General features: G+C 34.7%; 1 protein-coding gene across 1 annotated transcript in view; it reads right to left on the bottom strand.

The window, feature by feature from the left end:
• The window catches only part of TASOR2 (transcription activation suppressor family member 2), a 75,291-nt gene that overhangs the window by 56,686 nt on the left and 2,317 nt on the right, over nucleotides 1-16,288 (bottom strand). The window contains 2 exon segments of the mRNA XM_081154537.1: nucleotides 4,147-4,248; nucleotides 4,251-4,280. Of these exon segments, the coding sequence (XP_081010663.1) occupies nucleotides 4,147-4,248; nucleotides 4,251-4,280 (132 nt within the window).

Below are 16,288 nucleotides of genomic sequence, written 5' to 3'. Positions count from 1 at the left end.
CTGATAAATTTACCCTTACCATCTTCTCATCAAATCCCCAAGTAAATCTGTTGGGGTTTTTTAAGGAGCCTACTACTGCACACTCAGCAAACACATTAGAAATCATTGTATCTTTGACATTACCTCTCTAGCTTAGATATGTCTATTGAACTTCTTATGGTTTATATTATAAAATCACTTTTTTCATTTTACAAAAATAAACCTTTATTAGTTTTTTAAAGTGCTTTTTTCAAACCATAACCATGTGCTAGCCCACATATTTTGATATGCCCTTCCCATGAGAGGTATGTTTCCTGAGAACTGCTGACTCAATCCAGTAATTCTCTTGATGTGAGGCTTTGTGCCTTTTGATTTTTTACAAGTCTTTACTTTAGCAAGAACTGAGCCTAATGACTTCTCGTAACATTAAATCATTTGATTTGTTTACTCCCTTCTATTTGTATCCTCTCTACTTTCTTTAACAAGGTCAGGGAAAAGTGTACAAACTGATAACTTATAAATAAAAGAATGGAATAACTTATATAGTACTATAAGCTTTAGTTATATAGTACAAATAAGTACATTAATGTGGCTCCCTACTTTTACCAGAACTCCGCAAATTAAAGTTCAAAAGTTAAATAAAAAAGCATATTATTTAAAATTAACTTGTGAACAGGTAAGAAAAAAAGAAACTAGACTACCACAAAAATGAAAACAACATTTCAGTGAAATTAATTTGGATTAAACTGTCCTAACACTTCAATACTTCTTAGTATCAATATGAAAGATTATAAATAGCAAGGAAGGAAAGAAAAGAGTATGAAACCCTTAAGAACATTCTGAAGTAGTACATCTGATCCACATCAATTCTGCTTTACTTTTTCTCAGTGTCACTTTCTCCTTTAATATCAGTATTCCTGTGCTATACAAAATAAAGATATTCTACACAGATTAAAATAGCAAAACACCCATTATAATAATTAAAATTATGGCTTTCTATAGCTATATTACTTAAAACAAACTAGGTGGTCTATGCATTTGCAAATTCATCTTACAAAAGCGCAAATACAAATCAGGATTCCTTTAAAAATTTTAATTTTGGAAACCTGTATTTAATATTTTTTAAAAGGCAATATAATAATATAAAAAATGTAAGTGTACTTTGAGGCTCAATATTTGAGAAATATGTTGCTTACAGTGACAGAAACAAAAGTTATTGCAGCTTTGGAAATGAACCTACTATGATTATCAACTTTTCTAAATTCCACAAGATGTTAATACGTAGGCACAGGTTTTAAGTTTCAGAAGTACTGAATACTACATATATCCCTATTTTTGAGTGTCAATACACAATAAATGGAAAACTGGAAAAGTAGTGCAATCTAAAAAAAAAAATCTATCTAACACTGTGTTTCCTAAATACATGTGGTAAGAGAACACTTTACACCAGTGTATAGAATACTGTTCCCAATAAAGCTATTAATAAAGATAATGATTTAAAATAAACAAGAAAAGAAGGTAAATAAAGACAAAAACAGAAAATTAAAAAATACCAAAAATAGGGAAAGAAAAAATAAACAAGGAAAAACAAGTAGGAACTAGATTACTCTGTGCTTATATATTTTTCCTTCTAAAACTATTTCTTTATGGTTAAAAATGCTTCCCCTTTAAGTCAGCATCCTCCAAATAGCAATATATTTACAAAAGTAATTCCTTTACAGTTAGAAAGAAAAGCATGTCAAAGGTGTTGAAAAACCACAGTAATCTTGAATCTTTTATGACTTCATAATAAATTACTTCAATTATACTCTCAAGAAAGCACTAGATTCCTGCTCTATTAATAAGGAGATAGATGAAAATTTTACTGAGAAATTATTTGACATTGTCTCTCTTTACACAATGTACTTTCATTTAAGAGTCTAACTAGTATGTAAAAGAATACAAGCAATAAATGACCTAATTTTTGCTGAGCAATACACATGCTTTTTTTATAAATTCAAGGTTATAAGAATATTAGGAGCCTGGCCAGTGTGGCCCAGTGGTTGAGCATCAACCCATGAACCAGGAGATCTCGGTTGGATTCCCAGTCAGGGCGCATGCCTGGGTTTCGGGCTTGATCCCCAGTAGGGGGTGTGCAGGAAGCAGCCAGTCAATGATTCTCTCATCATTGATATTTTTATTTCTCTCTCCCTCTCCCTTCCTTTCTCTGAAATCAATAAAACACTTTTTTTACAAAAAAGAATAATTTAGTTCAAAGAGGAGACTATTGTACAAAGAAACCTAAGACTATCTCTAAAAAGGTAACCTGAGAACTATACCTGCCTGTAAAGTAGAAAAAGTGTCCCTTAGGGCTTATGTGGCCAATAGAGAGCACATGGAGAAAATTTAACTTCAATTACAATGGCTCTGGAAATTGAGTTAATATGCTTTCCTGTAGCACCTGTCTTTGGACCCATTTCTCTGCTATTTGTGGATTCAATCTAAAAAGTTAAGTCAAGCTTGATACAAGGTGGATTCTGTTCAAAGTACCCTGCATTAATCTCCTCTTTCTCAAAATCCATCAGAGACAGCGAGTGTCTGGTTTTGGATGCTTTTCTCTTTTTACCTTCTAATAAAAGGGATCAGAAAATGATAAATCAATTTCTGATGTTATGGCACAGGTATCTTTTTCATTCTATAAGCATCTGGTCTGAAATAAAACAATGAGATGAACTAATGTCAACTCGGGTGTCACAAAATTCTGACAAAAACCAGCCACTTCTATATCTCCGCAGAACTTTCATTACCACATCTCCTGTTTGTGCATTAAACAACAGCACTCATCAACAAGAGAAACACTCAAACCCAAAAACATCTGCCATTAATGGCCCTTATTAGTGTTCCCTATAGACAGACTGCAAATAACACCTGCTAACACTATCTATGCCTATATAATTTATCTAGTCTAAGCAGGCCATTTGATAGTTGTGGAAGGAACAGCCCACCCCTTAATCACCTAATCCTAAAATATATTACCTTGACTTTTAATATACTAAAGAATTGCCAGTTTAAGATAAATACAACTTTTTATTTTATTTAATCCTCACCTGAGGATATTTTTCCCATTACTTTTCGGGGGTGGGGGGGAGAAACATCAATGTGAGAGAGACACATCAACTGGTTGCGTTCCGCACAAGCCCTGACCAGAGCTGGGATTGAGCCTGCAACTGAGGTAACATGCCCTTGGCTGGAATCGAACCCAGGAGCCTTCAGTCCCTGAGCCAACGCTCTACCCACTGAGCCAAACCAGCCAGGGCAATAAATACTTTTTTAGAGTACAATTTGGCAGGACCTAACAAAAACTTAAATGTGCATATTGAATAACCACTCCATTGCTGGGAATCTATTAGAAATACCAGCATAAGTGCATAGGATATATGTACAAGGGTGTTCCATGCACCAGAATCCATAATAGCAAAAACACTGAAGATTACCTAAATTATCATCAACAGGGAAACACATTGCATCTACTAAATAAAGTAAATTTGCATATACTGGCATATAAAGATATACTACAGAATAAATAACATGTATTATATAATGTCACTTTGGTAAAAAACAACAACAAAAAACCATTGCAAATTATGTGCTTGAAAGTATACGGATAAAAATCTAGAAAGATGGGAAACCAAATTGTTATCAGTGTTTAATGGTAAAAAACACACCAAAAACATTACAAATTATGTGTTTGAAAGTATACAGATAAAAATCTAGAAAGATGGGAAACCAAATTGTTAACGGTGTTTAAACCAATGGTTACTGAGAGTGTGAAGTGAATAAAAGGGGAACTTACAACTTTTTACTTTATACATACTACTACAAATTTAGGTTTTTCCTATAAAAGCATATATTACTTCTATCTAAAATATTTTAATTCAGAATCATGTAAAATGAATAATTCTAAAAAATATAAATGAGGAATGTGACAATTTTCCTTAAGTACCTTTTCTGATGCAACTTGAAAACTTAATTACTTATCAGTTATGAACTAATGATTAAAAAATGTTGTAGCTATTGAAAATTATAATTTTTTTAAAAGTTCTTTAATTTTATATGATTTAAATTTAAGTTTATTCTGGTTTACTTTGAATTCATTAGTAATAACACTGCATTTAATTTAATACCCACTCTTTTCTGATATGAACCCTGTCCTGGTCTTCTCTAACAGAGAATGTAGCTGGGAGAGTGGTCTTAATTCATTTTCACCAAGTATACCCCCAGAGTTCTTGATATAGTCCTGTTCTCTGTTAATGCCATAAATGCTAAAATGAAAAAAAAAAAAAGAATTCAATTATAAAGTGAATAGTTCTATTTATAGCATATCTATTATATAAACAAATGTTTACTGAGCAACTAATTTACATTAGGTACAATTCTGTAATGTTTACCTTCTTTGATAACTCTACAGAACTAAGGGCTAAAGTTGCTCTATAAAGCAGTAACTCACATAAAATGAAATGCTTTTCCTCCAACATTTTTTAAGTTTTAACAAAAATTTTGTTAACAGAAATAAATTATGCTCATAGGAATCCCTTTTGCCTCACTGGGAAAAAAATCCTTCAAAATGAAGACATTACAGAACCACATTCATATTCTACTGGTTGGAAATGGCAAAATCAAATAGTACACATATAAAACCTCTCCCCATACCCAAATTAGTCATGTATGATTCATCCATTCATTAAACAAAATCATTACTGGCAATTATTACATATCAGTACTATGTTATACCCTGGATTTATCAAAGGAAAAAGTCTCTACAATGAAACCTATTAAACTAGAAAAGGAAGACAAGCCTGTAAAGAAACTAAGTACTATAAATGTGTAGGAGAATCTAGAACATGAATATAGTGAGTACATAATGGTACAAACAACCAATTTCACTGATATGTCAAGAAATGTTTCAGAAAGGCACTGATACTGAAATCAGAATAGTATTCAAAATATAAGCCAAAGAAGGGCATAGTGTGTATGTTTTCTAGACAATGTAACAAATAGAGGTAGAAACAAGATACATGGAAGTAACTGCAAGTCGTTTATTATTTGAGGAATTGCATATGCTTTAACAACAACAAAAAAAGTATAGTTGTATAATTGTACACTTTTTCCCCAAAAAAGGTATTTGAGTCAGAATTATGTGATTATATTCAAGTCTTTAGAAAAAGTAGCAATATTGATGATATTCATTCATTAAGCAAATAGGTTACTTATGCAAAGAGGGGAGAATTACTTTGGGAATCAGCATACCAGGATTCTATTGTAGGCCTATCATTAACTTGTTCTGACTCCTTCCTGTAATGTTGACTGCCTTCCCAATAATAATGCTCCTTTTTCATCCCTCCCCCAAAACAAACAGGTTTTTTTAGGTACTGGGTGATCAGATGCTTCTGGAGAGGCTTGGGAGCAGGGTGTGTTGTATGTGGATCACAATTAATCTAGCTCATTATAGTAATTTCACTCTCTTTGGTTAGTGATTGTTTTAAGAATAAACATCTGACTTAATTCTGGCCAAAGAGATATAAATAGACTCTACAAAGAGAATTCTAAGAAAGGTTTCTTAAAAAAAGAACCGGAGGAAAAGATGCACTCTCCCTGACTCCCTGCACCCAAGATCAGATTGATCAACGAACACAATGAAGATTTTACCAAAAAGAATCTAGATCCTTAATGAAGTCCTTGGACTTTTCTGTTACCTGCAATGAATCTATTTCTACCAAGTTCCTTTTATTTCCTACTTGTCTTTTATGTTAAGACTTCACCAAATGGCTGGTGATCCTTGGATGTCTATTTCTGTTTAAGTGAGGCACTTCAACCTGACCAAATGTTTTAAGCACGAACAATGCTTCTTGACCAGTAGCCCTCACTCTTCATGGTGATGCAGCTACTTAATCGGGTGAACTCCAAAAGTCCTCATGTGTTAAATATTTTGCCATAGGTTGATAATTTCCCTGAAAAGAATCCTTTAATATCTTGTTTAGGGGAGAGCATAAGCTTGACTTTTAGTTCTGGGAGCCACACAGAAAAAGACAGGTCTGGCTTCACTGTTCAGTAGGTTGACTTTTACTTAATCCTCATTTTCATTTAGGTGCTTTACCCCTGCCTCGGCTGTCTAGAGCCTGCCTAGTTAATGTCTCCTGAATGTAAACCTTTAGTCTTCTGTCAGGGCAATAAAGTGTTAGTTGTGTGGGTATATGGAGTGGAGAAGGGGATCCAGGGCATCAAGATGATAAAAATCATGACTCGACCCTTCTATTTCCACTCTACCATGTGTTGCTGCCTTGAGAAATACTACATACATCCAAATCCTGAGCCTTTTCCAGAGTCTGTGGTGGGAATCAGCTTGCTTTTTGTTGGCTTCTCTCTCTTCAGCCTTCTTCAATCTAATATATCGTTTACTATATAACCATCTTCTTTCCTGTTTCCCAAATACTGATTTCACCTATCTTCTCCTCTCTCATTCTCTTGATCTTTGGGGATTTATATCTTTATTCTTTTACTATAATCTTAGTGGGATTTCCAGAGGGTATGTACAACTGGACACATTAATCTAGAAGTGTCTAATCTAAGTCTTAATTTCTTTAAAAAATGTGGATACCTAGCTGGTTTGGCTCAGTGGTTAGAGGGTCAGCCTGCAAACTGAAGGGTCTCAAGTTTGATTCCGGTCAAGCGCACATACCTCAGTTGCAGGCTTAATCCTCAGTCCTAAATCATGGCGTGTGCGGGAGGCAACCAATCAATGTCTCTCACACTGATGTTTCTCTCTCCACTCTCTCTGAAAAGCAATGGAAAAAATATCCTCAGGTGAGGATTAAAAAATAAAGTAAAAAATGTGGAATGTATCACCCACTATGGCAGCTACTATTACCATTATGTTTTATTTTTATTTAGATCTCATTTTATTTACTTGTGTATTTACAGACCTAATTATATACATTAAATCTTCAATAAATACTTAAATTAACTAAAAAAGAATTAGCTTTTAGTGTATACGTACTCAATAACCATTTACTAAAATACATAAAAAGTACAACCTAAAGTAAATGTTCAATGATAGCCTCTCAAAGCACCCTGTTCTTCGCTTTCAGAGTACTTATCATGATTTATAATTATATATTCATAATGACATCATTAATGTCTATTTCCCCTAATAAATCAACAAGCCCTATGGGGGCAGAAACCATGACTGTTTTGTTCACCTCTAATTACCCGGCATCCAGCCCAATGCTGGCACATGGGTGTTTAGTAAGTACGTATTTGTTAAGTGAATGAAAGTATAATACTTATGCTACTTAATTTGTGCCAAAACTCAGTAAAAGAAATAAAGCTTCTCAATTCATTTTTTCAAAGCAACCAAAAGTTAATACTAAAATCTGACGAAGAAAGAACATAAAGGAAACTATAGACCCATCTCTTAGGAATACTGACACTAAAATCCTAAAATATATGTACCAGCAAAGAAAATCAATCAAGATATTAGTGACTGAAATAAATTAGGGTTCATTCTAGGAATATAAGAACTGGTTCAATTAATAGGAAAACCATAAACTAGCCACACTAATGGGCTAAAAACAAAGTAAAGACAAACAAAGAAATCACAGATGTGCTGCTGGGATATGGGATGAAATAGGAAAGCTACATGTCACACATGTCAGACGTTCAAACCCAAGGTACTACATAATTCTTTCCCAACAAACACCTTATATTATGTAAATTTTTGCTGAGGTACAGTATTTTCATTTATGATTATTTTTATCATACTTAATCTTAAAAACAAAATTAAGATGTCCCCAAATAAAAGCTGTTCATTTGATAACAAAAAAAAAAAAGTCCTACTATAAATTGATTAGGAGACAGAAAAGCAGATTACAAAAGAGAAGCATGCATGTCTTTGTGCATAGTTTTAAAGATATACACCACAACCCTAGCTGGTTTGGCTCACTGGTTAGGGCATTGGCCCATGGACAGAATGGTTCTGGGTTCGATTCTGGCCAAGGGCATGCACCTTGGTTGCAGGATTGATCCCCTTGGGAGGCAACCAATCGATGTGTCTCTCTCACGCCGATGTCTGTCCTTCCCCCCTCGAAAAGCAATGGATAAAATATCCTTGGGTGAGGATTAAAATAATAAATAAAGCCACTCATTAAAAAAATATATATATAGCCCAGCCGGGCGTGGCTGAGCAGTTGAGCGTCGACCTAGGATCCGGGCAATCGGGGTTCGATTCCCGGTCAGGGCACATGCCCGGGTTGCGGGCTGCAGCCGATCAATGACTCTCTCATCATTGATGTTTCTGTCTGTCTCTCCTTCTCTTTTCCTCTCTTTGAAATCAATAAAGATATATTTAAAAAAAAAATAAAAAAGAAAAGAAAAATGAAAAAAATATATATATACACCACAATTTAAACAATGGTCTTCTGCATAACACTTGTAATATCTGATATTTTTCTTGTTTGATTATCCTTCAACCACTACATTATTAGTTTTACAAAAACAGGGAATTGGTCCTTTTCCATGCTGTATCTCCAGTGCCCAGAACAGTGCCTAGTACACAATAAAATTTCAAAGAGCATTTATGTAATGAATGAACATTTGTTTTCCTGATCACTTCATTTCTCTATTTGAAACCATTTAGTGCCTTCTTGTTGCCCTCAGATGCAATGCACACTCCTGCCACAATCATTAAAATCTGGTCCCTGCTAATTTACTACACTCACCTTGATCTACCTTCGCCAGCTACTACTAAGTTCTAGCTACACCGATCTCTCAGATTCAAGCTCTTTCCTCTCTTTGGGCCTTTGCACTGGTTGTTATTTCTGATGGGAGTGCTCTTTCTCCCATTTTGCCCATGGTTTAGCTCCCTCTCTTTAGTGTAATCCGGAAGTTATCCTGCAGATAAACCTCTGAACACTCCACCTAAAGTAGGTGTTTTCTTTAAAGCACTCATTATAATTACAATTATTTTATCAACTTACTTTTGGGGGGTCTATATTCCCCACTAGAATGTAAGGTCCACAGAGGTAAATACTCTGTCTTATTTACCAAAGTCCCCCAATGTCCAGCAGAGCACCTAGCACCACAGTAGATACTCAATACTTTGCTCAGGTTGTCTCTGGATGGGTACAGGTAATTTTTGTAACATTTTTACAGCTTTATATACTATTATCTGAAATGTTACATTAATATAAACAAACTAGGGGAAGTAAAGCTATTTTCATTTTAGAAAGCAAGATCTCCCATAGTCCTAAGAAGCAGCAAGTTAGTTTATTAAATGAAGAAAAAGTAGAGAAAACAAAATGGAAATAGAATTTCCCATAAGCCAAAACAGTAATAGAGAGAGACCCATAAAACAAAGTGTCCCTATTAAAAAACAGAAAATACAAGAGAAAGAACTCATGGACATGGATGACAGTGTGGTGATTTTGGGAATGAGGAGGGATGGGTGGAGATGGAAGAGGGTATGGGGGATAAATGGTGATGGAAAAAAGTAAGAAAAAAGAAAATACTATAGAATAAGAAATGTATAATTTTAATAAAAATTAAAACGTTTGTCATATATAAAAGTTGTAAAGTTTTCTAATGTCAAGATAATCATGCACAGAAGGAATAAAACCCAAGATATCCCTTGCTGTTATCTGAAGTGCAAAGCCCATTTGGAATCAGAATTAAATTTCAAAAGATGACATAAAATACTGTAAGTCTACACACACAGAAATGCTGTAAGAAGGGATGCCATCTCTCTAGCAGTCTGCAAGGGTTTCCCCACTACCATACTCACAGAATTCAATAAGGAGCTAGGAAGAAAGGCACTCAGTAAACCTTTAAGTACCATACAACCCTATGTGGCGGATGTCATCACCTCTCTCATTTCCGTGGACCAAAATCGCTCCCTAGAGCCCCCTGCAGGTACTGTATCTAGCCTGTCCTTTCTCCCAGTCTCCTCTGTACCCATCGCTCCGGCAGGAAGCTCTGGCAGGCAGCTCCCCAGATTTTTAGGCGCCCCAGGCAGCAGAGGAGAGCCAGAGCTGGGGGTGGGGGCCCGCCAGCCCTTCTTACCTCATGGTATGTGGGGGAGGGGGCTGTGCCGACACCCTGCCGGACCTGCCGACCACCCCCTCCCGCAAGTGAAGGCCAGTGAGGTGGCCTGCCACGGGACCAGGCCGCCACTGGACCAGGCCGCCACGGGGCGGCACGGGGTGGCGCCTTTTAAAACTCAACGAGGGCAGCCTACCGCGAGCCGGTCCAAGACCTTAGGTAGGGGGGTCGTGGGAGCCTGCAGTCTGGTCGGAGAGCAGGCAAGCAAGCCCGGTGCGTTCAGTCCTGTTTGTGTGGTCCTCTAATATCCAAAGGTGGACGGTGTTATCGTTATTTTACAATGATCACTCCAAGTTTCAATTTCCTGGAGGGTCTCATCCTGGAGGTACCCACCAACAAGGTCAGACTGTAAATCCTAGACCTAATTCAAACTCCATGTATTTTCACTACAGTGATCCCAAATTATTCTAATTGTCCTTATTAAGCTTTCCCATTATCTTCTAGTAAACTCACTGGCTACGGTCAGTTTTGTTGTATAATTTACAAAAATAAAAGGCCTACTGAATATGGTTTTGGATATTCCACAGATCCCCAAGAGATTCTAGTGCCCCAAGCACATGGGGTTATGATGGGGGTGCTAGTCCCTCCCACTAAGGATTGCAGCCCTAACAAAACTCACCAAAAATAAAATTGAATGGGGGAGGGGAAGAGAATGAAGTATTTGGATTGACCTTGGGACATCTTTACTTTTGACTCATGTTTTAACCAAGTAACCTCAGACATCCACACATGCATTTCCTGGACGGAAACTGCATTTGCTAGAGGAAATCAGGAGATTCTGGAGAATCACCACCAGTATTGGGCTGTACACACAGAAAACAGGGAAAGCTGAACTCAAAAAGTAAATTACTAAAATACTTAAAGAATCATGTAAATTAGTTACGTACTATTTAAATAACAAATTCACTTTGGGTATTTAGTATATCCAATGGAACAGAAATTGCTTTTAAAAACATATTTTTATGGAATTATATTTATTGTGTAAAATAAGTTATACATGTTATAAGTAATATGACTTTTTCATTTAACTGTGGCTTACTTTTGGATTTAATATTCAATTCTTGAAGATTGTTTTAACATTCTCAAAATCTAACTAAAGTATTTTTGCATACCAAACAGATACTTATAATCTTATATCTGTCAAATTTAGTTTTCTTTCTTGCTATGCTGTATAAAAATGTCAACAGTTTCTTTAGAGACCATACTTTCTGTATGCAAAATTATGTACCTTTCATTAGAATCACTTCAAAGTTTATATGGTGACATTTTTAGACATCTTTACATATAAAGTAACTGACCTTTATTTTTGGCTCCTCATTAAACTTGGTTTATTAATTTGTGCTTTAGCATTAAACTATCAGTCTGCAATGAAATGGCTGCATTAATGTATTTATTACAAAGATATTAAGTAGTTTTGTTGCTCTTATAAGAAAATCCTAAGAACAAATTTCTCTCACAATTACATTTTAAGACCTACTTTGAATTCTTTTATTACATATGACAAAAGAGGTAGTGATACTTAATCCATGCCATGAAGAAGGTTTTTGTTTTTTGTTTTAAATTTGGACCACACCTAGATGTATCCCATCTCAAACACCCTGGGTAAAGAACAGGGCTCTTCACTAAAGGTGGCTCACATAGAAGATAATCACAGAGTGAAAGCAGGTACTTGGACTGGTCAAGCCAGGCCTCAGGAGTTGAGGTCTCAAATATTCTTTGTCCTAATGAGGAAGCAGGTACACCCAAAGGTACTAAATAGGGTCTGTTTTACCATGCCGAAGAGGGTAGTGAGTCTTCACAAAGAATATTAGCTAGGGATTTAGTTCTCCAATTAAGTATTATTAAAATATTAAAGGAAAACAGAAAGTATGCCCCAGGCACATTTCTTATAATAAAAGTAGCAATTTTAAAAAGGAAAGTCAAATTTAAAAACAAAAACAAAATCCCAACTGAGTTAATCAATAGAAGCAGAAGCTGGTTCTTTTGAAACATATTAGATAATCTTTTAGCAAATATAATCAAGAAAAAAATTTAAATATTGGGAACAAAAAGGGTATGACCACAAACATCGGGAAAAGACTTCTAAAACTGTAAACTGTCACACACAATTTATACCAGTAAATTTGAAAACTGTTAAGAATATAATTTATCAACACTGGTCTAAATGGAGGAAACATTTGAGTAAACCAATTATGATGCAAAAAAATGAAAGATTAGTTATAGTCCTACCGCTTCTCCCAAAAGACGAGTCCCAGAGTTTTTTGAGGTTTTTTTTTTTTTTTTGAGAGAAGGGAGAAAAAGAGAGAAACATCAATTGATTGCCTCCCTTACATGCCCAGACCTGGATCAAACCGCAACCTTGGCATGTGCCCTGACCGGAATCAAACCCACAACCAGAGGATGCTCCAACCAACTGAGCCACACAGCCAGTGCAAGTCTCAGAGTTTAATCATCAAGTTTTACTTTTCACTTATCAGATTATCAGAAATGTATAAGTTTGGTAATGCATTCTGTTGGGGAAGCTGTGGAAAACAAAGTGAAAAGAAAAGCAAAAAACCAGCAGAAAAATATATACTATGTTACTTAGCAAAGATTTATTTATAAATTAAGATAAATAAAGAATATAAAAATGGAAATTTACAATTCAGGAATTATGAATAGCCAATAAACACAATTCAAATCACCTCCAATTTACAGATTTAAGAAGCCAAATAATCCCAAGGAAGATAAAGTAGTAGTACAGTGAAACAGCAGAAAACTAAAGACAGAGAAAAAAGCAGCCAGAGTAAAAAAAAGAGAGACTGACAGCGGACTTTTCAATACCAATAATAAAAAACAAAAGACAGGAATGAGATCTTCAATGGACTAAAAGAAAACTGCCAAACTAAACCACTGTACTCAGCAAAAACATCTTCCATAAATGACAGTGAAACAAAGACATTTTCTGGTAAATTGAGAGAGTTCATCATCAAAAGACCTTCAATAAAAGCCATTCCAAAGGATGTACTTTAGAAGGAAAATGGCCCTAGATGGATGGTCTAAAAGATAAAAGAAGCAATGAATAGAGAAAGCAGTTAAAAACACAGTAATAATTCTAAACAGGTCTCCCTCTGTTTGGTAAGAATATATTTTTTAAATTTAAATATATGATAGTAACACATAAGTCATGAAGGGGTTTAACGAAGTTAAACTTCTAAGGTTCTTATATTGTCTAAGAAGAAGGTAAAGATATTGGTCATTTTTAGATTTCGGAAAAGTCAAAGATGCAGACTTTCCAAACTAATATATGAGAAAAATGAAATGATAAAAGATATTAAGTCAATATTTAAAAATCACAAAAAAGGAGAGAAAAGAAATATATAACAACCTGGACAAACAGAAAACACAAAATAGAAGCAATTGTAGTAAATGTAAATAGGTTATATGTGCCAGGTAAAATTGTTTTTAAATTGCATTAAAAAATTCCCAAAGGTGCTCTTTAAGAGACATATCTAATACAAGTGAATTCAACTCTATAGCTATCTCACAATACAGTAAACCCTAGATTTTGCAGACCTTGATTTAACAGACTGGATTTAACAGACAAAATTTCTAGTCTGTATGTCATATGTCAAAGTTAACACCCTGTTTTACTACATTTTAAGTTTCAAGTTTTCACATAAGTTATATTAACTTCTGTGCTTCCTTGCTAATAAATACTAGGATAAATGTTTCTTCATGGTAACAAATAAGAAAGGAATTTGATAAATTTTAAAATGCTTTTAACCAAGATTTGCTTATAAATTAACAGGTTATTTTTTTTTGTTATTAATTCACTGTTATTTTTAACAAATTTTAGCAAATAGGCCATATGTTGGAAAAAACACTGTAGTATTTTCGCCAACATAACATTACATATCTACAACTACAGTCTACATAATTTAAATCTGAGAGTCACCGCTCCTAAACAATGTTGGGTGAATGATTAGCATGTGATCACATTACATCTTGAGAGGTAATTGGTTCTGTTGTCTCCTGAGTGCAATACAGGGGCTAAGCCCCACCCCAGCTGTGTGCATTTATTTACTTGCAGTAAGTGGCGAATGTACCCATTCGATATAAATTTAAAATTATAGTAATACATACAGAAAACTTTTCTGTGAAATTAAACTTCATACACAGTTATAATTACACAAATGTGCCTACATAACTAATTTGTAAGTTTTTTAATGCATGCATTCAGGAAACCTATTTTATTATATAACAGACTTTCGACTTTAACGGACATCCCCTCTCCTGAATTAATAATCGGTTATATCAAGGTTTTACTATATTTTAAGTTTCAAGTTTTCACAGAAGTTAATATAACTTCTGTGCTTCCTTGCTAATAAATACTAGGATAAATGTTTCTTCATGGCAACAAATAAGAAAAGAATTTGATAAATTATCTAGTGCAGTGCCCAATGCCTCATACATACCAGGCCTTCAAGTAAGGCAGTTTATAGAGTCACAGTGTCAGAATTGAAAGGAGCCCTAGAAAAATAATTACTGTAGTGTATATATATATATATATATTTTTTTGTTAATTCTCACCCGAGGATATTTTCTACACTGATTTTTCAGAGAGTGGAAGGAGGGAAGAGGAGAGAGAGAAAAAGAGAGACATCAATGACAGGCACACTGGTTGCCCCCCTCCCCCATGTGCCCTGATGGGGCCGGGATCAAGCCTGCAACCAAGGTATGCTCCCTGACCAGAATGGAACCCCAGATGCTTCAGTCTGCAGGCCGATGCTCCAACCACTGAGCCAAACCGGTCAAGGCTACTTTTTGTTTTTTAATTTATTAACACAAAAAGAAATTATCTGATAGAGATAACCACAAAGCCAAAAAAAAAAAAAAATTCACTGAGAAGATAATTCTAACTTATAAGCTTGATAAGCTACAGCCAAAAAGAATTCACAGAAAGGAGGGAGGAAAAACCAGAACAAAAATATTCAGTATCAGAAATGAAAAAAGAAGACCATTACAAATGACTTCAGATATTGATAGTAAGAGGGTGCTTTGAACAACTCTGTGCCAACAAATACTAAAAATTTAGACAATATGGACAGAGTCCTAGAAAAATCTAACTTACCACAACTGACAAAATAAAAAACAAAAATATCTGAGTAATCCCGTAACCATTAAAGATATTACTAGTGAAAAATCTGCCACCAGCAAAACTTCAGACCCAAGTGAATTCAATGGTAAATTCTACCACAACCGGTTATCCACATGAGAATAAAGTTAAATTACATTTATATTCCAAATTACACACAAGTAACAATTCCAATTATACAGACATGAAATGAGAATTTTTAAAACCAGAACTTCTGCTCATAAAAAAGAAAACACCTCCCCCCCCCCCAAAAAAAAGAAAAGAAAACCACCGCAAAGAGAGAAAAGGTATTTGCAACCAACTTCATATACTTTAGCCAAAACAATATATTGCAACAGACTGGAGAAGCAGACATGAGATTCTAAATATATCTGCAAAAACAAAGCCACTCTTGTCACTATTTTTATTTTGTTTTGGAAAATAGCTATTTTTCACTAAAAATGTTATTTAAGGTTTAATGTCTAATGTGACATAATCCACAGTAACAAAAGGTCTTTGGGGCCCTCAATAGTTTTTGAAAGTATAAAAAAGTCCTGAGACCAGAAAGTTTCTGAATTGCAGAACTATGGGCACATGTTTCAACAGGGATTAACTGCAGGAACATAATGTTTAACAAAAGTAATTCACATAATATACAGTATGATTCTATTTAAATAAAGTTCAAAAACAGGTAAAAGAAACAATATGATAAAACTGTAAAGGAAGGCAAGGGAGTAATTAACACAAAATTCAGAATTACCATGGTGATGGGGCAGGGAATACTTTGCTTCTGGGGAGAGGCACATGCTAAAGGCTTCTAAGGTACTTTCAGTGTTCTATTAAGCTGAGTACACATATACTTTTCTTTTTTACAGTACACATGTCATATTTCACAACAAAAATTGTTAATATAAGAAACAAGGAGACATACCTATTTTCCTATAAGGAAAAACTCTAAAGAATGTTTCTTCTCAAATTAATCTATAAATTCAAAGCAATCACAAACAATATCCCAAGATTTTCTATAGAACTTGAAAAGATGATTCTAAATTTCATCTGGAA

The sequence above is a fragment of the Miniopterus schreibersii genome (genome assembly GCF_964146895.1).
Source record: "Miniopterus schreibersii genome assembly, chromosome: 1".
In the NCBI taxonomy this organism is placed as follows: domain Eukaryota; kingdom Metazoa; phylum Chordata; class Mammalia; order Chiroptera; family Miniopteridae; genus Miniopterus; species Miniopterus schreibersii.
This window is presented reverse-complemented; position numbering and strand designations above follow the sequence as displayed.